Source organism: Podarcis filfolensis (assembly GCF_964270895.1).
Source record: "Podarcis filfolensis genome assembly, chromosome: 6".
NCBI lineage: Eukaryota > Metazoa > Chordata > Lepidosauria > Squamata > Lacertidae > Podarcis > Podarcis filfolensis.
Window position 1 is genome coordinate 62,804,795 of NC_139609.1, and position 23,881 is coordinate 62,828,675.

At 41.6% G+C, this 23,881-nt stretch overlaps 2 protein-coding genes across 2 annotated transcripts; both read right to left on the reverse strand.

Annotated features, from left to right (window-relative positions):
- Positions 1-308: 308 nt before the first annotated feature.
- On the reverse strand, positions 309-13,299 carry GUCA1A (guanylate cyclase activator 1A). The gene is made up of 5 exons (XM_083619707.1): positions 13,157-13,299; positions 12,564-12,824; positions 4,628-4,777; positions 4,216-4,306; positions 309-3,336 (listed from the first exon to the last, which is right to left on the reverse strand). The coding sequence occupies exons 2-5, from the start codon at positions 12,759-12,761 to the stop codon at positions 3,185-3,187; spliced, it is 591 nt and encodes a 196-aa protein (XP_083475833.1). The 5' UTR covers positions 12,762-12,824; positions 13,157-13,299; the 3' UTR covers positions 309-3,184.
- Positions 13,300-17,497: 4,198 nt separating this feature from the next.
- Positions 17,498-23,644, reverse strand: CIMIP3 (ciliary microtubule inner protein 3). The gene is made up of 3 exons (XM_083619708.1): positions 23,455-23,644; positions 20,383-20,452; positions 17,498-18,223 (listed from the first exon to the last, which is right to left on the reverse strand). Exons 2-3 carry the CDS (start codon positions 20,395-20,397, stop codon positions 17,828-17,830), a joined length of 411 nt encoding a protein of 136 aa, XP_083475834.1. The 5' UTR covers positions 20,398-20,452; positions 23,455-23,644; the 3' UTR covers positions 17,498-17,827.
- Between the last annotated feature and the right edge of the window lie 237 nt (positions 23,645-23,881).

A 23,881-nucleotide genomic window follows, 5' to 3' on the forward strand; every position in this document is an offset into this window, starting at 1 on the left:
GAATAGCACAACACAGATATGTGATATACTAGGGATTCCTCTTTTATCTTTGCTTGCATTACAGTCTAGCTGTTGATTGGTAGAAATCCTGAATCTCTTTCACATTTGGGCATATGACTGCAAAGAGGCGTTATTATGCCCTGCATGGGTTCTGAAACTCATTCGTTTGCTGCAGCAGCAGCAACTATCTTTCTTTAAAGCCAAGCACTCTGGAAAACTAAGATACAGATACGCATTTATTCAAACAGGTAAATAAAAATACCAAAGAAAGCTGATTTTGTAAAATACTATCTTTAATTTGCCCTTTGATTACATTGTAACAGCCAAAGTATAAAACTTACAAGTTTACATTTGAACGGAAATATACATTTTCAGAAAATAAAAAAGAGTGTGTACATGGAAAATGTCTAATGTGCAATAGATAAAAGCTGATAAAGTTATTGCTTCCAGTGTCACCTGACTCTCTCTCATACCTGTCTCCTGTCCCTGTCAGGTGAGGGGGAAATTAATTTAGTAATCACTAACAGTGATAGGGAGTGTGTAGTTATGGAAATGGGCAGGGATGTAGAGATACGGAGGACCTGAACATATTGCAGAGTTCCTGCAAAACATCACAGCCATATGCGTGATTGAGCTAATGACACTCATAAAATATATAATCCACTTTCATCAGTGGAACAAACAATAATCAACACGGAGCTATTTGTGTTTTCAGGAAAATGTGTGATCATTGGAGTTAAAGTGCAGCTTTCTTATGGAAAATTGTAATGTATGTCTCTTGACCATAATACAAAGCCTTATCTTTTTATCATTCAATTCTTATAATAAGTCATAATGGACCTAAAAATTTTGGCCACCTTGATTATGTGAAGATGTACCAGCATTTTAAAAGCTCAGCTTGTAGTTAAAAAAATAAAATAAATCCTACCAAAGGAAAGGTTTTTTAATTTTCTTTTTGCAGGTATTTGGTTAATGTGATCTTGTGCAATAAAATAGTCAAAAAAATCCTCTATGCTACAAATCGCACTCTAACAGTATAATTCTATAGAAATCTATTTCAGAAGTGAAGTCCCATAGAGTTCATTTGAGCTTCTTCCAAATAAGCATGTAATGGACTGCAGCCTTATATATTCACTTGTCAGAGAATAATGCAGGTAGCACGAATGCCTATTAAAAAAAACCACCCTTTCTAAATTTACAAAAATAGCTATTATTTTACAATCTGTCAAGACCAGCAAATAAAAAAGAAGCTTATGCTCTTGTTACATACAGAAAATATTCTACTAGAACCTCTTGAGCCATAATATGTCAGCGTTGCCATTTAGAGATTCTTCCTGCAACGACAAGAGGCTCTCACAGAAACTGCTTTCATTAGGCTGGTACATGTTTAAAGGCACATGCTGAATACTTGAAAGGAAGAGGGAGAAAATAACACTGTTGTCAGTGGTATTGTTTTTCAGTTTCTCTAGCTCTGGCATTGGGGCCTGAGATTTTTAAAACATGAACAGTGTCACCATTACTATGAATCTCATCAATGAATGCAGACAAGATTGTGTATTTCTGACTCTGAGCAACTGTCTTGAAATACTTTTCACATCCCATTGCATCTTTTATGACTGTTGCTTGAAGGGTTGCAATTTCCCCCACAAAAATGGTACTACTATCAAACCCTGTGAAATGCACGCTTGGTCCTTAGCTGTTTCAGGAAGTGTGTGTGGAGGGAGCGTTTGGGCCCATTCTTCTTGAGATATCCAGTCTTGATTCATTTTGTGCAAATGTCTTGTAGCCATAGTGTCCCATGCTGAAATGGCTGGCCAGTGGCCTCAAGCCAAACTCAGCACAGCTTGCCCCCCCGCCCCGCCACAAATATTTTGTGAAATCTGATCAGCACTAATCAGGGTCATTTTGACAACGAACCATTTTATCAAGTGTGTAACCAGTCTATGTAAGTGTGTATACTGGTGCTTACATTTTGTTTCTCTTTGCAAAAAATATATAAACATTTTCCAAACAAAGTTAAACAAATTTCAAAATCTTCTTTACTAAAATTAACGTTGGATACTTTCTGAAGGTGTGTTCAAACTGTATCATTAATACAGATATCCTAAGTAAATGTGGCTTCACTTTTGTGAAGGAATTAAGCCTCCAGGGCTTTTATCTGTATGGCTGAATTTTAGTGCCCGTTTGCTTCAGACACATTCTAAAACTGTCTCAATTTTCTTAACTGAAATAGCTAAATATTTAGTTTTGCCTGATGATTTCCAAACAAAAGAGAGATATAATATTTTTATTGGCCCAAACCTTATCTGCAAATCTTTGCAACTATCACTTATGCAGAACTCTGCATCAGACTGGAAGCAGAATTCTGAGAAATATATTTTTGAAAGACTGAATGGCAACCAGCCTGGTTCACTAAAATAACACGTGAGTTATTTTGTGTTTCTTTTGATTTGGGGGCAAATCATTATGTGCCTTGCTTGCATTTTCCAGGCTCCCACTTGCCATTGATGGGACCAAAACAATTATGTAAAGTCTGACATACAGAAAGGGTCATCACTAGACCCTAGAACCATTTGATTCCATGAGACTTTGGTCTCTGACTTCAGTGGAACCAAGTTTAGATTCTCAGGAATGCGTAGAAGATCTTGGATATCATTGAGCTCCACTGCATCTAAGGAGGTCAGCACCTAGGCATTTTTCAAGTTATATTTTTCAGTCTTACTTGATCCAGCTCTCTCCCAGCTAGATTATATCCCTCACTAGAACGTACAGCCTTCGGAGGCAGTTAAGATGGCACTGGGATCCTTGTGGCACCATTCAGAAATTTCCATCATGCTGGCCTCCTCTACTGACACTGATCCTGGAGGGTACAGCCAACAAAGCATCTTCTTTTTACATTTTAACACATTCCCTTCAGCAGATGTGTTGCCAGTTGCCTCTACTTCCCAAGCAACCTGGACATCTTAAGTACCAGTAACTATTATTCATTGTGATCACAACAGATGACGTCTTCTGATTACACAGAAAAAGGTTAAAAGCTGATACTTTTTTTCTCTTTAGGGTACTGTACTATTCTAAAACAGAGTCCCCTGGACCCCTGTCCAATTTGTATCCCTGATTTTTGTTTATGCAGTGTTACATATATTTAGCATTTTTCCTTTCCCCTTGAAAAATTCAAATCTGTCTATTCAGCAGCTCCTGCTGCTTCCTCAGGATTCTTTCCATCATTCTGGATCATTCGAACAATGTGCGTCAGGTCCAGGCTACGGGTCAGGATGTCAAGTAGAACCTCATCTTTCTGTACTCCGTCCATGAACTCCTCCAGAGACAGCTCACCTACAAAAACACAAAAGGTCTCAATTCATGTACTGTATAGCCTAATGTAATGGATGGTGTGGTATCTGATTTTCAAAGGGATGACATGGAAACCGAATTGGCTATTTCTGCATCATGCCCACCATTTCTGCCCAAGTCGGAGTTGCAGGATTTTGTTTCACATCCAAAGAAGAGAGAACCTACCCTTTCCTTACATCAATGTCACAATAGCTGATCAACCTACTTTCAAGGTCTGTAGCATATCAGATCTGAATCCGTTATCTTCACCCCTTTAAATTCCTATTTAAAATCTCTCTACTCAATTGATTTCTCTCTTTTTGACTAATCTCAACCCTGATTAAATTACTTCTTCTCCTGAATAAGCAAAATGTCTTAAGCATCTCAGTGGAGTACATGATTTGCAGACCTCAGGCTTAGTTAACTGACTTTTCCACAGTCTTTCCATAGACCTGCATTGGAGTTTTGTTCCCCTCTCACATTAACATTTTGTTGCATTTCTTAGGACCAACTTGCAGTGCAGTGTGAGGGGGGAATAGTTTCAAAGATTCAGAAAAGGAAGTGGAATGTTTGGAATGGAATGTCAGTTATGTCTGCCTTAAAAGCATAATGGTCAGAGGGCCAACAGAAAAGAAGTAGTCTTATTTATTTATTTAGTTAATTAATTTCTTCCTACCAAAGAAATGCGAGGTAGTACCCCACCTCTCTTTGATCAGTTTTGGCATGTAACACTGGCAGCCATCCCTCCTGCACTGAATTTTCTCTAGTGCAAACTGAAACCTTCAGACAAGAGTCCTATGACCACACACTGGTAGGTCCCAGTCTATATTTTTGGCCTATAAATGTCAGGCCACACCTTGGAGTGCATAGAGAAATTCTTACCATCTCCATTTATATCGATTTTATCAAACACCATGTTTGTGAATTCCTCAGCTGTCATTACTTCATGACATGGGTTGATGGTGCGAATCGCCTGCAGGAAATTGAGATGGAGAACATTTAATGAGCTCAAGCTGCAAAGTTATGTATTTGCATACAGTAGATGGATCACTCCCCCCCCCCATGGCCCCTATGTGCATCAGTGGAGGACACATAAGTCCGCTTTGCCCCATTACGGCCACCCCCACCCTGCCCTCTTTAGGCCCCCACATGTCAGTGGTCATGTGTCAGTTGGACACGTGCAAAATGGTTGCCTCCTGTATTGAAGCAGTAAAGGGCAACTGTGTCATGGAATCTTCCACAAATGTCTGCCAAACACCATCAATACAACAATCGGCCAAGGAAAATAACTCACCTTAATGATGTTTAGCAACTCATCCCTGTCAATACAGCCGTTTCCGTCCACATCATACAGTTTGAAGTACCATCTCAGCTTCTGTTCCACTTTTCCCTTCAGGACCAAGCTTAGAGCTGCCACATACTCCATAAAATCAATGTAGCCATCCTGTTGAAACACAAGAGTCAGCTTGTCAGATGCTATGAGTAAGCCATAGCCATTCTTGCTGAATGTTTTTGTGCCTTAAACATTGGATCAACCACAGGGTGCACACAAACAGCCTGGCAAAATACATTTGCAATGAAAATCATCAAAGAGAACTGCTCTTACCAAAACACACTCTTAGAGACCTTAGCCTAATCCTACCATTCATCCGTGGTCTTTTTTCTGCACACCTACTTTATAATATTTATATTGCTTCCCATAGGCACTGTTTCTGTTACAATCAAATACGTAGCTCAACTTTTGTAATGCAAGTGCAATTACAACCCTGCTTTAAAGCCGGACAGAGATATTAGTCAATGCTTGCAGCATTACACAGAACATTTAGAGTAGGAAAAGGAACTGAAATGGGGTCCCTTAGGTCACAAGCACCAGTTCTCCAGTGAATTAAGCTGAAAGCTGATCTTGTGTATGGCAGCCTTTTCCACATGGTTTTTGTTTATATGAATTTTACGATGCTGTCAGACAAATAGAAAGATCACTGCTTGCTGCTTTTCACAGTTCCTCTGAAGAGTTGGGAGATAAAAGAGGTGGTACTTTTAGACATCAACTACCAGCGATGTCTCAAAACACGCAATTTAGCACCACACCAAAAGAATGAAGCATCAGATGGTTTTGCCACCTCAGATGAACCTAATTTCTAGTGTCCTCCTTTTATATAGGAACAAAGATTTCCTAGAGATCTGCCTTTCATGGGCTCATTGACTGCTTATGTATATTGTCTGTACCTCTGTGATTCTCAAGCTGCTGTGAAAATAATGTTGACAAATCACTGCAAAGTTAAGGGAATGATTGTATTTCTACTACAAAACAGCTGATGTAAAAAGGGGGTGGGGTGGGGGACCCTGGTGGACAAAAACCTTCCAAAATAACAAATAGATTTATTGTATTTACATATTTCTTCAAGTTTTTCTGCAGTGGAAAATGAAAAAAAAGAAGAAGTGCAGGATCCTCTGTGCTGAATCTGTTCCATACGTCCATTCACTGCTAAATATCACTGGTACAATGGCATTTTGGAACACAATGTCAATCTGGAATCTATAGATGGATGCTAGAGAACTGTGCTTTTGAAATTCATGCGGCTGCGACTTTTGTGCAGATCTCAAATGTATATACATTTGCTAACCGAAACCTAAGGCTGCAATCCTTGGCAAGAAGAACTTGACAAGCCAAATTATTTGTCCAGATTTGTCTCCATGGAGATTAATTTCATTTTGAGCCCTGATTATCTGTATCTTCGTCCTTGTGCTTCATTTTGTTTTGTGATTGTCTGTTGCCATGCTACCTAGAGATTCACGTCTTGGCCAGGACTTTCAAGGTGCTTTTTAAGAAGCTATGTGTCAGGATCAATGTACGTTTGCATGCATTATACCTAAGATGTAAGTGCAGGTGCTGCTTCGGAAATTCTGGAATAGTCTGCTCAAATCATGTCTGTATGGACCTGCTAAAAACTAAACAAATGAAAACAACAACAACCACTACACTAGATAGCTGTACGGTTTCATCTCTATGCTTCAATGACAGAACAGTACAATTTGAAGGGGAATATAGATTCCCGTGGGATGTTCTCTTACAGCAACTCAAACTATTTCCCTCTGGATCACAAACAGCTAATCTGATTTATTCTACAGGCGCAAAAGTCAGATTAGGTTTAACAACATTGAACCCAATTACCGGATTGGATTTCCTGCATGTTGATTTATTCATCATGGCTGGGATTCAAAGAACCATGCAGCTAAATTGCACAAGCTCAAGGGGGCTTTCAACTTGCGTTGCTCAAACAGCAGTTCTTTATCCCACATGTCATAGCTACATTTGCAAGCAAGGAGACTTTCAAAATAAGTTGGTGGTATGGCATGGGGGTGGCATCTGCTGTTCATGAAGGAGAAGGGTAAAAAAATCCCACTGGGCCAAGCACAAAGCAGCTCTGGATCCCACTTTAAAAGTTTATTTAGTTTATTTTTGGTCAACCTGGCACACTTCTTGCATTTTCTTCTTTTAATCTGTTGAAAGGGAGAAACAAAACTTTTGCTAACAGAAACCTAAGTCGGCAGTTATTGGTAAGAAGTAAATTAAAAGCCCTGGAATTTGTTTTCATACAAATATCCATGTTTGAGTATGCATGTTAGTCGTGTCTTTCACAAGGTCCAGCACTGAGGGCCTTCTAGCGGTTCCCTCACTGCGAGAAGCAAAGTTACAGGGAACAAGGCAGAGGGCCTTCTCAGTAGTGGCGCCTGCCCAGTAGAATGCCCTCTCATCAGATGTCAAGGAAATAAACAACTATCTAACTTTTAGAAGACATCTGAAGGCAGCCCTGTTTAGGGAAGCTTTTAATGTGTGATGTATTATTGTATTTTAATATTTTGTTGGAAGCCGCCCAGAGTGGCTGGGAAAACCCAGCCAGATAGGCAGGGTACAAATAATAATAATAATAATAATAATAATAATAATAATAATAATAATTACTATTTCTTCTTCATCATCATCATCATCATCATCATAATTCTCTCTTATCTTAAAGACTCATTGAGAAATCAAGTCTTGCTTTATATGGGATTTTTGCTTTGGCAAGGCCTGAAGATTAAAAGATCTGGTAACTCTAAATGTGAGTTGCAAGGCTGATTATTCCTATGACGTTGTGAGTAGGAGGCTGGACCTATGGTTATGAAACTGCCCCATGCTGAAGGCATAATTAAATTACTGCACGTGGCAATGCAGGCAGAGTGCAAATGTTTAATCACAGGGTAAAGATGGTTGGGCAGGTGTCACTGCATGAGGAAGCATTCATATGGAAAAAGCTGGTTATTTTCTCATTTCAACCACTGTCATTCATGATTAATTCTTATGCAAGAACAGGAAACAAATCTTGATTTTGATCAACTGTCTATCCCTTGCCTCCAAGAATTTCCATTGTAACTTCTCTCAAAATAATGGGATTGTACTGTTTTATAACCAGCTATACATTTTATGTTCAATTTATTTCAATGAACTTTAAGAACATGAAAAGTCTGCAGACATCCATTGAGGAAATCATGGATGAAAACTAAATTCACATGGATGTGTGTTCAATGACTCTGCACAACCACTTCCTTAATCCATCAAATCCTAGGAGTTCATTAAATTAATAAAGACCAAGTCGTGCATCCTTTAATCATAAACACAAATAACCTGATATGGAATTATGGTTGTAGTCTTAAATGTACCAACAGAGATTATGTCCCTTTGAACTGTGTGGGACTTCTACAGTATATAAATATGCTTAAGATCATGCTTCTTAGAAGGCATTAGTTTGACCCATTATACAACAAGTCAAGCCAAAGCTCTATTCCACAAATTCTTGCTCAATTTGGTAGTTGTAAGTGATAGCATCTAATGAAAGTTTTATCAAACACTGTTGATTAGATAGTCCTGAATACTCAATTCAGTGCATACATAAATTCTCAGATATGCAGAGGGTGAGTGAGAAATTTTGGCCATTTGTAAATTATTATTGGTCCTGTAAGATATATAGTTGTTGTCAAGAATAATGGAGACCATTACCAAAAAAAAAGCAAAATGCCAAATGTTGGATACAAAACGGGATATTAACCTGTTTCATTTCCAAATGAAGTCCTGCAATTTAAGAAAAGCGCTCTGCTGAAACAAAAATTCCCCAAATGATTGCGCTGGGTTCTATATCACACAGGGAACCTTCATAAATTGCTGAAGCTCCCTATTTCAGACCATGTACCTCAAACTCACAAGGGCTGTAAACCAGAGGATTGTGACATAGTAGAAAGGTGAGGCTTAGCAGAATCCGCCCTCCTCACCTTCACATGTTTGCTCACATGTAGAGATGAACAGAGATGGAGGAGAAATGCAATTCAATTTGCATTTAAAGGTGAATCTACCTAATTTGCACTGACTGAAACAATACAAGAACTGAAAATTCTCTGAATTTTCCAGTGCAGTATAAAAATGCATATATTAGGACGAAATAAAAATTAATGTATCTGTGAAAATGACATACAAAAATGCATTATATTAGAGGAAATTGCTTTGTAATAATGGATTATATTGGGGAAATCGCTATTTTTAATAGGCAAAATTGCATAAAAACAAATGTATCTGAAGAGAAATCTGCACTGATGAATTTTCCTGAGAATTTTTTTTTAAATCACAAACTTATATGGAAATCTGGAGAATAGAATTTAAGATTGTAAAGAGGAGGAACCGAGAGAAATAGAGACTAACAGATTTGCCTGTTCCTAGATATGGACAAATCTGTCAGTTTCAGTTTCTCATTTTTTTTAAAAAAATCTTAAATTCAATTTGCCACATTTCCACATTAGTTGCACTTTTTTTAACATTCACCTGAAAATTCTTCAGCCTTTTAGCATGCTTTTGTCCTAATATGCACATTTAGAAAGTGCAAATTAGCTAGGTGCAAATTAAAATGAAAACAGAATGAAATGTCTCATCCATCTCTACTTAGACACAAGTAGAACAAATGCCTGATTAAAAATTTATTGTTGCTTTTGGTGAAAACTGAAGCAGGAATTTACTGATAAGGGCATTATTTTAAACAAAATTATCATTGTCGGTTTGAATATTTGTAACTGATAATTCTGAGCTCTGTACCACAAGGTGAAATGGATGGAACCATTTTTCCAAATTGAAATGTCATTATTAAAATCTGTTTTTATTAGAAGCAATGTCTGACTAGCTCTTACCACAACAAAAACAAGACAATATATCATTTAATCATTTTGCCTGTGTAACTTTTTGCTTTGAAGTTAAAACTCAATTGAGGGCCTAAAGAGAAAGTCTGGAATAATTTTCATTTGGGGTGACTTTTCATGGGAGGCAGATGGAACAAAACATTGTCTTCCTGGGACATTCCCCAATTGTTGAAACTAAATAGCAGGTCTCCTTGACAGGAAATATTATACGAAGATGGGGAACCTGCGGCCCTCTAGCTATTGTTGGACTATAGCTCCTGTTAGCCTTGACAACTAGCCATAGTGGCTGGAGACAATGAGAGGTGGAAGGCAGAACTTTGGTTCAGCATCTCTGATATCATGTGTCCTTAGCAGCACCCTTTAGCCTAAAGTAGTTGAAGTAAGGTCAGTTTTGTTCTGTAGACTTCTGTAGTATGAAATACCTCAAATCCTAATACTTTCAAATGACTGTGGACAGTGAATAGATGTTATGCATTTTCAGGCAGAGAGCTACGGTCCTCTGGTGGAAAGTAATTGGGGGTAGCATTCCAAAGGTTTGTGGGCCAGGCCCCAAAGTGGACAGAACCAGAAACACACACAGCCACACACACATGATCACACTAACCTATGCACAAGGGATGACTGCTTAAGTGCCAAACAGCAAGGTTTTTTTAATGACTACAGGGAACACACACACACACACACCAGACACACACTTAACACACAAGCACACACGTAACACTCACTTTTAACAGAGAAACACACTTAATTTTTATAATTAACACAAGGATGCACACTTAACACACATTTAAGTGCACACACAGGTTCAGCCAAAGTTGGGCACTTTTAGTTGCATAGTGATGTCAGCAGGAAACTTAAGCACTTACTTAAAGTATTTTACAGTAAAATCAATAAGACTATAAAGTACTCAATTTTGGCTGGATCACTCTCACACTCTACATCTTTTTAGTCTAACTGTGGGAAGACTAATATGTGGGGGAGCCTTTCTTGCACAGGTATGAAGCATTTGGGGTCAGTTACGGTAAATAACCTCTTTATCCATTGTCTCTGATGATACTTCTCAGACAAAGTTCTCTCTCGTGTGCTCTCTCTCTCTCTCTCTCTCTTACAAAATACTCTCTAATAATTAAAAACGACTTTCTGCAAGCACGGGATGTTTATATAATTTAATATTTGTCCTAAATATTTGCCCCGTTTTTCTAAAATAACTAGGGTGGTGCAGAGAGGTATAGAAAAGACTTACAGACTCTGTGGTTCAGAATTTAATGAGCTGCAGAATAACTGATCATAATCCATGCCTTTATAACTAACCTTCACTTCTCTGGCTCAGTTATTGGTTCAGTCCTTATATGTCATTTTGGCATATAAGTGGTATACACAGTAATAAATAATAAAATAATAGCAATTCTCATTTTGTCTTTGGCTATCCACTGAAAGAGCCTCATTAGTGACAAGGCTTTTTAAAAAACCTCATTGGAGACACCCTGAAAGAGCACCTTTGCAGACCCGCCAAGTGTCCCTATTTTCCAGGGACAGTTGTGCATTTACAGAAGCCATTTCGGTTTCTGATTTGATCTTGGAGCGTCCCACTTTTCCTTAGGATGTTCCTATTTTCATCAGAGAAATATTGGAGGGTATGGTAGAATGTCCTTATTTTCATCAGGTAAATGTTGGTGAGTATGCGACCCCTGAGCCAAGGAAATAAGTAACTACACAACCTTTAGAAGGCATCTGAAGGCTGCCCTGTATAGGGAAGTTTTTAATATTTAATGTTTTGTTATGTTTTTACATATGTTGGAAGCCACCCAGAGTGGCTGAGACAACCCAGTCAGATGGACAGGTTATAAATAATAACATCATCATCATTATTAAATAGGATGTCCCTATTTTCATCAGCGAAATGTTAGAGGGTATGCCTTTGCTGCCATGAATCCAGTGCTTCCCTGCCAGACAGGAGGACAGATGAATAGCAACAGCCCACCTTAACATACCATGCCTAAACCCCATTCATTATCCCCCAAATTATCTCCAGATGAAATCATCTTAAATGATTTCCCCAACCCAGATCACCCCACAACACAATTTCCCTCAAATTCATTTTATACCCATAAATACTTGGGGCACTTAGAAAAAGATTTGGGATCCTCACAGCTCCCCTGTTAAACGGATCTAGAACACATCTGACTTAAGAGTAAAGACAGGGCTGCCTCCTTTGACATCTGCAGATCAATTCTATACTTAACACATGCTGAATGACAGCAGGAATTGACCCTAGGGCCTTTTGCCTAGAAAATAAGCTTTACATGCCCCTAGGTCCTGAAAGCTTCTTATACAGCTTTGCTCCTGGTTTGCCAGCACTCCACATGTGATGACCCTGTATCAACTCCACTGATGTTAAACAGGTCACTGTCGGCATATAATCAGAATAGCAGTATTTTTCATGGGGCAGCAGTAACCAATGTTCCAGCTCCCCCCGAAAAAGGCTTGGAGAAGATCACCAGACTAAAATGAGACTAGAAGCTCCTCAGGAGTGTTGCATGATCAGAATATTCAGAGCATCAGCAGTAATAGGAAATTTGCTTTCCAGATGCAGGTAACAGAGTTTTTTGTTACAAATCTTCAGAAATGCTCATGTGACAGGGTTCTGGGTGCAGGACTTTGAAAATGGCAGGCTTTGAAATTTCCATCTAACCCAGCAGTAAAGGTAAATGATTAAACAAGCCATAATAACCAGACTACTTCTGAAAAAGATCCAACACATATAGCACGTTCACAAGCAGCAATTCAAAACTGAGAAAGGCACATTCCATTAAAAAAAAATAGAAAGTGTGCAATATCATAATAGAAATTACTGTTCTATATCAAGCAAAGTATAAACGGCAAAGATCAACACCATGAGGATTATTCATAGATGTTATTTCATAGTATTTTAGATAAGAAGCATATGTTCTTATATGTATGGACATTACATATGTAAACAGAATGTTGTCTGACCGCAGCTGAATACCCACCTTATTAAAGTCGAATGTTTCAAACATCTGCTCGATGTATTCATTTGATGCTGGAGTCAGGTTTTTCAAGCCAAAAAACTGCTTGAACTCATGTAAGGTCAGCTGACCGGAGGGACACTCCGTCATGAACTTCTTGTACCACTGGTGGCACTCGGTGGCGCTCAGTTCCTCAACAGACTTTCCATCCATGTTCCCCATTGTGAAGCAAAAGAGGTGAGCACGTCTCTCAAAAAACAGTGGAGGACTTCTAGAGGCTTCCCCCTTGTTACAGTTCAGAAGCAGACGGTATGGTATTTATAAGTGAAAGAAAACAGCAAACCTCCTAAGGCTTGCTAAAGAGCAGGGATGATTGGGGGAGCTTCCTGAGAAAATTTCACACTCTCTGATGGAGTTTTAAAATTGCAAAAGCCTCTTCAAAGAAGCACCTGATGTTTAAGTACCCACTAAATCCTCCTCCAGCCAATGAGAGAAGAGTCCTATGATGGGATCCCAAAAGGGGCATGGGAAGTTCAGGGCAAAAAATAGAAAGGTGGTAAAATGGGAAAGCGTTTTTCAGATTATGGGACCCAGGAGATTAAAATGGCAGGATTTACCTGAAGACATCGTAAGCTTCTAATCCACTTCTCTTTTGATTCTATCAGCCATGTGCAGATATGGCATACAGGACAGAATGAGCTCCATACTTTGACTATGTGCTGTGTGAACAAGTACTTTATCTGTCCTGAATCTTCTAACATTCGGCATCATTGGTTGTCCACAAGTTATGAGAGAGAGAGAGAGAGAGAGAGAGAGAGAGAGAGAGAGAGAGAGAAACTTTACTTTGTCCATTTCCTCCAGGGCCTGAGTAATTTTATGAACTTCTATCAGGTCACCTCAGTCTTGTCAACTTTCTTGAGAAATACTGCCATTTGATGTGTTTTCCCTCAAGCCAGCTTCAATCCAAAACCATAAGCCACATTCATTTCGCAGTAAAGCTGACGTGTGTACATTTGAGACAGCCACGGTATATACATGGATGACAGTGTATGATAGCTTCACAAATAGTGATGGGGAAATCAAACAGGGAATGCTCATCTGGCGAAGACATCCCAGCCCCCTCTCTGGTGTGTACAGCAGCATGCAAATAGACTTGAAACACAGTGGTGGAGTGTTGACCTTGCTGTATTTTAAGCTACTAGTGTGTACATAGCCTTCATCTCCCCAAGTCATACTTGTATCCATCCAACAGGGAAAAACACTAAGCTGCACAGCCCCATTTTTTCCAGCAACCCAGTGTGAAAGGGAGATGTCTTTCCACGTGTCAGCTTTCCTCTTTATTACTATGAGGAATTTGTGGGTGTTAGACACCCTAAACTCTTGGGTCCAGTAGGTGTTAGAATTTAATCAAGGCTTGGAGCGTTAAAACTGGAGGCCAGAGCACTGTGTTTTAAGCTGTGTGCCAGACACTTTTAACCCCTGGAATCAGCAAATGTTAAAAGCTAATTAAGCTAGGCTAACTTTCTCAGCCTGGGGGGATGAGCAATTAAGAGGACAAAGGATCAGAGGGCCTTGGTATGAGATGGCAGATGGTTGGGGCCACCTTCCTCAACTCAGTTAGATGATAAAGCCAGAGCTTAGAGAGGTTAGTGTTGGAAGCAATGTGAGTTAGGAGTTATGTGATTGAAACACAAAGCAGCAGTCAGCTGCAGCTGTGCTTGATTCCTACCCTAGGGTGCACCTCTGGGAAAAACAAGACCCTCTTGGAGTGCTGACACTATGAACTCCTCCATTGTAGGCTCAGGTTGTATAGATTTCTGAATAAACCATATAACATAAAAAGACCATAGTCTCAGCTGCGCCTCATTTCCAAAAGGAGACACGGACCCTGAGTAAAGTACCTGGAACCCCCTGGAATCTCATTCTGCTAAGAGATTGTGGGTGGCCTGCAACTTTCTTATTATTCTATTTCTATTCTGCCCTTCCTCCACATTTTGTCACACATCTGCTTCAGGCAACACCTGCCTAATGCTCTTCACCACTTCTGCATCAGTTTCGCCAGTGCTTTTTTTCTGGGGGGACGCAGGGGTACGCATACCCCTAAACATTTTGTGAATCTATGTTTGGCCTCATTGAGGGGCAGTATTTCAATATGAGTAGGAAAATTGGAGTACTCCTAAACATTTTTTAAGAAAAAAAGCATAGAGTTTTGCTTCTGGGAACCCTTTCCCATTTGTCTCCATCTTCACTACATTGCAGTTTACCCTGAATCAGGAATGCTTTAAGGGGTGGCCTAGCAGGTCCGAGCTCTGAATCTTTTGCACCAGCCCAGTCTCCTGCCTGATTTTTCTCCATTTTTAAAAGCCCAGTGCTGGTGAGGCCCTGGCACCTGCCATCTGAATTGGTTCACTTAAAGACTAGCACATGCTAACTATATGCACATTGGTGTCACTGGCCTGTGCCTGGATCCTTGAAGTGCCTAGAAAAACTCCTGCCCTGAATCTGATTGAAATATTATTAAAATAGCAACCATAAGAGCAATCCAATGCACACTTTTGTGAGATATACATGTATAGCTGCGTATACATGTATTTTCTGAGATATACATGTATATCTGAGATATACATGTATATTTCTGCGTATACATGTATAGGATTGTGCCATTAAGTCACCCACATTTTCCAATGATCGCATTGTTTCATTTATTGCCATATATGCCCACATGGAATGCTTTCCCAGCAGCACCCCATAGAACTTAAGAGACAAATACATAAAATTATAGAAGATCTCAGCTAGCAGGTCTTGCAAGAATTCATGAAAACTGAAGCCAACTTTTGCCAAGAAGTTTCTGGGTCACCAGAGCAAAACAACGCAGTTCTAAATTCTGTGAGTCTTGCCACTTCTGCCCACTCCCCCAAAAACCCTGGATCTCTGTGGTTTGTTCTATATGTTTCAAGAAACTGTGTCTTTGGAAAGAGCAAGTCAGATCAAGGAATCAGTTGCAGCACAGTGCAAGGCAGTTCGTGACACACTTCTGCAGCTTGTGTAAGTGGATTAATATTAAGGACAAGGAGGAAACACCTGTTAATAGCAGAGGAAATACCATGTCTGCTAAGCACCAGGGATAGCCCCTACGCAATTAGAGGATTTCAGGGGATTCCCTCCAATCTGCTGCAGACCCACTAAGTGTTGAAATTCAGCAGTTAGTTATCCTGACCTAAATTTGGCTTTTGCTAGAAGCTCCTCTGCATTGACACATCTAAGGATTTACTTCTGATCTTCCTCGGCTGCCTTCATCTCTTTCAGAAAGCCCCTTGGCATTTAGCCCATTCTTTCTGAGATGGGGACAGTTTTAAACTTTGCCCCATGCAATGAGTCCAGCTGGGGTTGTTTTTTGCTTTGGGATTATTTCAGTTTCCCTAAAATAAACATTCCAGCAGCAATGGTCACTTACATAACCTAGCCTGGCATAAAAGTGTGGCAAATGCTCCTTAGTAAGATTCCTGAGCTGTCGTGGAACAGTTAGCAATGCATGAGTGTAACTTGCCTGTGTCCATGCAGATAAAGTATCAGGACTGAAATGCATACTTTATAGTGTGTGCAGCAGGCAGCCCTTGTGGAACTTCTTAAAATAACTGGACCTGGATAAAGTGCAACCAACTATGAGTGCTTTCTCATGCTACTTCCTCCTTGCAAACAGGGATACAGTGGTACCTCGGGTTACATAAGCTTCAGGTTACATACGCTTCAGGTTACAGACTCCGCTAACCCAGAAATAGTGCTTCAGGTTAAGAACTTTGCTTCAGGATGAGAACAGAAATTGTGCTCCGGCGGCACGGCAGCAGCAGGAGGCCCCATTAGCTAAAGTGGTGCTTCAGGTTAAGAACAGTTTCAGGTTAAGAACGGACCTCCAGAACGAATTAAGTACTTAACTCGAGGTACCACTGTATGTGGGAACCCAATGACATCTGCATGAAGGAAACACAGCATCAGCATAACATCTAAAATATCTTCAGCCTTGTTAAAGCAGATGGAAAACACACATACTGTAAAACAAACAGAAAAATAAATAGCTCAGCACTTGCAAGAGGATAGAAGCTGGAGACTTCCCCAGCAGGAGTCATCCTGACTCCAGTCTCATCCTTACAAAGTGAGTGCACACCTAGAGGTCCCAGGCATTTGTGTTGTTGTGTCTTCCTCCCCGCTGCAGTACTTAAGATGTCCTACTTGTGTGGGCCCACAAATAATTTTAGACTCTGGGCTTAATGCTCTCTCTCATACACATACACACACACAATCTCTTCATATGGTAATCTGTATCATTTCACTTACATCCAAATATGGTAAGCACATACTGATCCTGCCCCTCAAATAACATCCCTGATAACCAAGATGTTTCTGATACACACAAATAGGTTGTGTGAAGTCCAATGTTCTCAACATGTCACTAGACTACAGCAAAGCCTTATTTCAGGTGCACTCCAGGTTTCAAGAGAATGGTGGGTACTTCTTATATAACGAAGCTGTGGAGATACACAGCCCTGCTGTAGCAATGACCTGTCTGCTTGCTTAGGATACTGTGGGTTTCCCTCTCATGCTTCCACCCACCATCTTAACATCTTTGCAAATTCCCAGATCGCTAAACTGGCTGCCTACCTTCTTCACCTGCCTTAGAAGTGACATCTTCAGTTCATGAAAGTCCATTCACATGCTATACCAAAGTGGAGAAGGTATAAGAGTTGTGTATCAACCTTCCCTGTTCCAGTGGCTGTTTGAAACTCAGAAGACAGAACTCTCCATGCGTGAGATCCAAAAGCCCCCACTGACACCCCATGTTACAGCAAAACTGAAGAAAGTACAGCATAAATAATTTCTGCTTCTGCCCTTACCATTACTGTGGGGAACAAAAACACAGAGTGCATGAGGCCACAAGGATAAATAGAATCTCCTCAACAGGCTTTGCATTTTGGTGTTTTATTCCCAGTTTTTGATCATCTGCTTTGCTACTTTTTGCATTCTGCTGACTCATGTCAAAAGGTGGAAAGCCAGGTGCCTTTATTGTTTCTCTCCAGGATGAGCCTTAGCTTAAAGTGCCAACTAAAACCTGGGTTTTGGTACCCGCTTTATAGTGGCACTTGGGAGACTTCGTTGCAATTTATCCCAGAAGCTCTTGTTAAGGCAGATCTGCTTCTTCTGAAGTTCTTACAACAATCTCCTTCTGAGTGGCCTTAGAAAATGAGTGAGCTCAAGCCTCTGAATGGAAGTCCTGGGTTAACTGCATGGCAATTTCAGTGTTTTGAGCCTGCTGCAGACAAGCCTGGCTTCTTCCCAAAAATGGGTTTCCATTTTGAGAAATCCACTCTTTCAACATCCATCACCTTCCTCGTGTGATCTGTGTCTCGACAATACCGATAACCGCAGGTGGGTTTTTGCAAAGTGTAAAATGGTGTGTACGTGTTGGAGTAGTTAGGGTTGTAGAAAGCATATCGGAGAGACTCACGCTTGTGTCCTCCAGGGTGGAGGACAACAGGGACATACTGAGAAACTAAAGCCTGCTCCATTTTGTAGCCCAGAGCTACTGGGAATGGCTTCTGATGCTTGTTCGCAGCAGCTTTGGCTGCATTCTTCTCCTGTGACATCTTGCAGGCACAGATGCATACTTTGGGTTTCATGGGTGCCTTGGTCTGTGAAGATAAAGGCCACATGGAAGAAGGACATGTTGAGTCAATTTGCTATACAGGGAACTGCATGAGCCCCCCCCCCCCCGGATATCTAATTGCCCCCCTCCCCACAAATCAACGCCTCTCCCCTGGCCCAATCCTTAATTCATATCCAATTGGATTAGATGAAAATTTAAAAGCATTTTGAACTTAACATCAACAAAAAGAATAGAGATAACAGGAAGAAAATGCATCTTTCCAAACTGAAGGTACAGAAATTCCTCTGATGACAATATACATGATTTTTAAACAACCAGTAATAGCCAGCAATTCTATAACTCAATTGTCTCTTTCTTCAATTCAAGTGCCTGTTCTATTAGTGCCAGTCATTTGGAAAGAAATATTTGTGTGAGAACTATTTTTTAATTGTTACTTAACCAGCTAGTTCCAATATAGCTGTTTTATTTATTGCCAGTGACACCCGCGCCCCAGGTAATTGTTGAATGGAAACCTGTGTCGATTATCCTGTTTAACCTCTTGACGGCACTTGAGCTTATTTTTAAACTCTGTTAACGGGTTTTCTACTTTCCATGATGCTCTGAGCTCATTAGGCTGCATTATTTTAGGCCTCTAGATCTGGCTCTGTCCACTGGCTTGTAAAGCTATTAATCCTGTAACAAGGGGAATTGGCAACCATTCATGTACATCACTGAATGGCTATGACGCCAAGGGAGTCAGTGCAATGAAATAACCAACAGTTTCTTCCAAACAGGGGGACAGAGCCTTCAGCCTTTTTTAGATAAATGGTTTATCAAGCAACAGATACATAGGATCCAGATTTCTTCTTGCAAGGAAGCTCTTCAGTTTCACAAAAAGTGCACTCACGATATAATCAGCTATCCCAGCAGGGCTTCATTGTCTATCAGAACACACCAGTTGCCCCTATTTTATTTTATTTTATTGGGAGACAGACCTCTTTTGTGGCACCTGTGTCCGAGAAAGCGAATCACTGGCTGTTTTGTCCCTATTTGCCTTTTCAGAAATGTTCCACTGGAATTTTTTTAGTGTGAGATGCTAAGAGCAGTCGTTCTTCAGTGTTACTGCCCAGTTCCCCCAGAATTTAATCATTAAGTTGGGAGATGACTACTAAACATGATGCCTATGTTCTACTTTCACTGTTGGAGACATTCTGCTTCTGAATTCCAGTTGTTGGAAACTGTAGGAGGGGAGAGTGACATGGACACCTGGTTGGCCACTGTGAGAACAGGATATTGGACTAGACTGGTCACTGGCTGGATTTAACTGGCCTATTCTTATTGTTATACATTTGGGCAGTGCTTTTTCTCTAGAAAAGCCGGTACTCACCATGAAGTTGTTACAGGAAGTGCCACACTTTTTAACAACAACAGAAAAGAGATGCTGGTACTGAGTCCCACCCCCCCCCTGAAAAAAGCACTGTGTTTGGGGGAAGCTGGGCAACCAGTCAATCAAGTTTCTTTGGAGATGAAGACCAACTGGCCACATAATGTCCTGATGGGCTTTCCAAAGGGATAAGCTGGGTTGCAATAGCTGCAACAACCAAAAGAGCAAAAAAATGGGCCTGGGCTAGAAAACAGCTATGTGAGTGAGCTGAAAACTGAAGGGGAGATGCTACAAGAACTGGGGACATACATATGTCTTGCTCTGTAATGAATCCAAAGCTGTGACTAATGGGGAAGCCCCTCCATCCTATGCTCAGGTTGTATATATGTGTAAATAAAACCATATAACTTAAAGAGACCATAGTCTCTGCTGTCTTTCCAAGGAACCTGAGCCCCAGGAAAGTGCTGGTATCCCTGGAGTCTCACCACTTGGAGTTTGGGGTGGCATGTAGCATAATATTTCTATGAGAAGGATTCATCTACCCTCTGGTGCAAGCAAATGTATGGGCACTAAAGCACAATCTGCAACTTCACACGCTGCAGCTGTGAGGGTACCAACTGCTGTGGGACAGTTCTGCTTTCTGACTGTTTATTGAGCCAAAAGAACAAACACCAGCATATTTTAAATCAGGCTACAGCAGAACCTCCAGCAATGTCTAATAATGGGTGTCAGGCAGCAGTCGCTGTTATGAAAATAGAATTATTGCAAGCATGCCCCTATTTTTGACAGGGCATGCTATACCAGAGCAAATGGTCACTTACTTTCTGCCTTTGCATTTTTTAAATCCAGGTGGCTAATGGAGTGCTTGAATCTCTAGGTGGGCAAGAGTGCCTGCAATAAAAAATAAAAATAATTAAGAAGACCATGTGTGTAGCTTGCACACCTCAGTCCAGCAGAAGTTTGCTTCAAATTACAGTGGTACTTCTGGTTAAGTACTTAATTCATTCCGGAGATCCGTTCTTAACCTGAAACTGTTCTTAACCTGAAGCACCACTTTAGCTAATGGGGCCTCCTGCTGCCACTACGCCGCTGGAGCACGATTTCTGTTCTCATCCTGAAGCAAAGTTCTTAACCCGAGGTACTATTTCTGGGTTAGCAGAGTCTGCAACCTGAAGCGTATGTAACCCGAGGTATCACTGTATAGGACAGACACTCTTCTATTCCAATTAACCTCTGTCTCCAGAGGCCATCCCAAGATCTCAAGTTTCAGTCCTGAACTTTCAGAGGCTGGGGTGTTCCTGACCTGGCAACTCTAGAAACAAGTCTACTATACAAATGAAAATTTTAAATTTGATGTCCCAGCTGCTTTGCCATCACTGGCATGCAGCCCCGCCCTTGGAAAGTGGACCAGAAGGGAAATAGCCTCTTGGGCTGCAAACGTTTCCCCACCCTAGCTCTAGTAGAACACTTACACTCTGTAGAATAGCATGCCATGATTTTAACGTTCTGAAGAATTATTTCAAAATCCATAAGCTGAGAGGCATGTGTACCTTATGCGTCCCTCACATGCACCCAACTGGAACCACGTTCAGAGACCGAAAATAATGCTGAGTCACTCCAGTAAGAAACACTAGGATATACATTGGCTAATAAAGAAGATAAATAAAAGCAAAAATAAAATAAATCCAAATTTTAAAGATTTTTCCCTCCCTTGTTTCTGTTTTAAAAGTGCTCCATAGGACCCAACTGCAAAGGAAATGGTTCTCAGCCTTCCTGTATTCATTAAAGTTTCTCATAGAGGTGCAAAATACTGGGTGTTTCCTAACACGACATATTTTCCAGATTAACTAGCAATCTGTCTTGTCAACCCTTTTCAAAGCCTGCGGCAACTAGTAATGTGCCCATAAGAAATGACATGGGCAACAAACCTCCCAGAAACACAGACACACGCTTGGGATGAAGTCATGGGAACTAAGAAATGATCCACACCAGGATTATAAATAAGGGTGTCACCTTTTTTACTGGCCCGCTGTGCGCTCCTGTGACTGCAAAGACACATGCAACTGCCCTAATGCAGTTGGTACATTTGGAGTGTTTGTGCCAGTCTCAAAATGGCTGCCATATCTTAAAGGGTAGAAAAAGAGATGGCCACAAAATGGTACAGGCGTGTTGGAAAAGGCACCTGTATCGGCTAGTGCAGTGCTCACTCCCAGGGAGAAGCTCTGTGCCCCTCTTCTGTCCAATGAAATGTGGGCATGTTTAAGGAGAGGCTGAACCAGTGCAGAGAGAAATTGAGCAGAGAGAGAAAACAGTCTCCCATGCACAGTGGATTTCTGAGGGGATGTTTGCAAATACCCTTCACAGGTGACACAGGAGATTCTGGTGGGCACACTGGTTCTGTTGCCCCAAGATGCTGTCTTGATGACCCCTGACCAAGTGCACATTTAACATAGAATTCACCGCCACAAGGGGGTTCTGATGGCTACCAGCTCAGAAGGCTTTGAGGAAGGACAGAACAGTTTCATGAAGGATACCCTTGTCAAGAGCTATAAGCTGGTACGGCTAAATGACACCTCCATTTTTCAGATAGTTTGTTGAATTGCAACAAAGAGGTTCTAGACATTCTTAAACCATCAGCTACCGAGCTTCCAGAGCAACCTCCAGGCAGAGTTCAAAGGGAGGGCAGAGATCAAGCTGAGAAACAGCCTGAATTACACCTCCAGATCGCTCTTCTCTCGACTCCATCTCATCATTTTACATTATTGATGAGTTCTATATTCTTTCCTCGCAGTTCCTACATTTGCTCTTTGCCTGCCTCTGATGAAGTGCTTGTTATAGAGACAATGTTTAAGTTCATATTAGGTTTACTGTTTCATCACCTGCTTTATAGAAAACAAACATGCCGCTCAACAGAATGGATCAGAATTGTGACCAAGAAAAACCATCCCTGGAGAGATCAATATCATGCTCACACTGGCACCTCTCCTGACCTTCATATATCTTGGTTTCATTTGCACAGGGACCTATGCATGTACACTCAAATTTATACATGCTCCTGCAGGGGTTCAGAAGGTACCGCACCCCCAACTGCACTACAGCCACAGTACATAAAAGCAGGGTCCTTGTAGAGGGTATAGGGCAAAATAGACCTTCCAAAAACTATTTGATCCAAAATGCCTGTGGCTGTAAATATTGAGTCAATAAGTTGGTGGCTATCCAGACTGTTGCTAGCTGGATCTTTTCCCCATCAAGGCAACACAGTTCCATAATTCCCACCACCTGGTGACTCCCAAAATTCCATACAAGTACAAAAAGGATATATGAATGGATATAAGGAGAGCCTGCTGGGTCAGCCAGGTCAGTGGTCCATATAGCCCAGCATCCTGTTCTCACTTTGGCCAAGCAGATGCCTATGGGAAGCCAACAGGAAAGACCTGAGAGCATCAGATCTCTCTCTTTCTGGGGTTTCCAGCAACTGGCATTGAGAAACACACAGACGGTGGTTATTAGCTACTAGCTATCCAAACGCACCATTCCTTGAGCTCCACCCAATAACTCTTCTAAATACAGTCCCTTCTATGGGGTCCCCTCTTTCCCATCCTGCGCCTAGCTGCTTCCTTTTTTGCTGCCAGAGAAAACCTCTCTGTGTTTGGGCATTTTACGCTATGGGAAGACAACGTCCTTCCTATGCAATCCAGATAAGGTGGATTTGATTTAGGCACGTAGCCCACGTCCCGCAACGGCTGATGTTCCGGATAAGCTGCTGGACTGGACACCTTCAAGGGACCGGCGTTGGCGCTCTCCAATCCTGGAAAGATGCTCCAGGGACTCCCTCGTGGGACTCCGCCCCTCTCTCCTCGGAGCCCAGCAGCCCCGCCACCGCCGCCGCCTACCTTCGAGGGAAGCCTCCCCGCGGTGTCCTCCCGTCGCGTCACTCGGCAGCTCCTCCTCCGCCACCTCGCGATTTCCCTAAGCGCCGGGAAAAGCGCCGCCCGGGAGGAGGAGGGAAGGCTGGGCCGCTGCGCCCGGGCGCATGGTGACCTTCGCCGCCTGGTGCCGCCACCCTCTGCAGCCTGGCAGAGCGCGGCGCGACGCCGCGGCCTGCGGGGACGGCTCATTGTGACTCGGGCAGGGCGTCAGCCGGCCACGCAGAGCCGGGCGATCCCGAAAAGGGAAGCGAGCGGCGGGGCGATCCTGGGGCGAGGGATCCCGTGGCCGATCGGGGCTTGGGAGGAGAAGTGCCCTAGCCTTGGGGGAAGCCACGTGCGCGACTCAACTCCAGGCTCGGTGCATGTGATGAGAAACTCCAGACATGCTCAG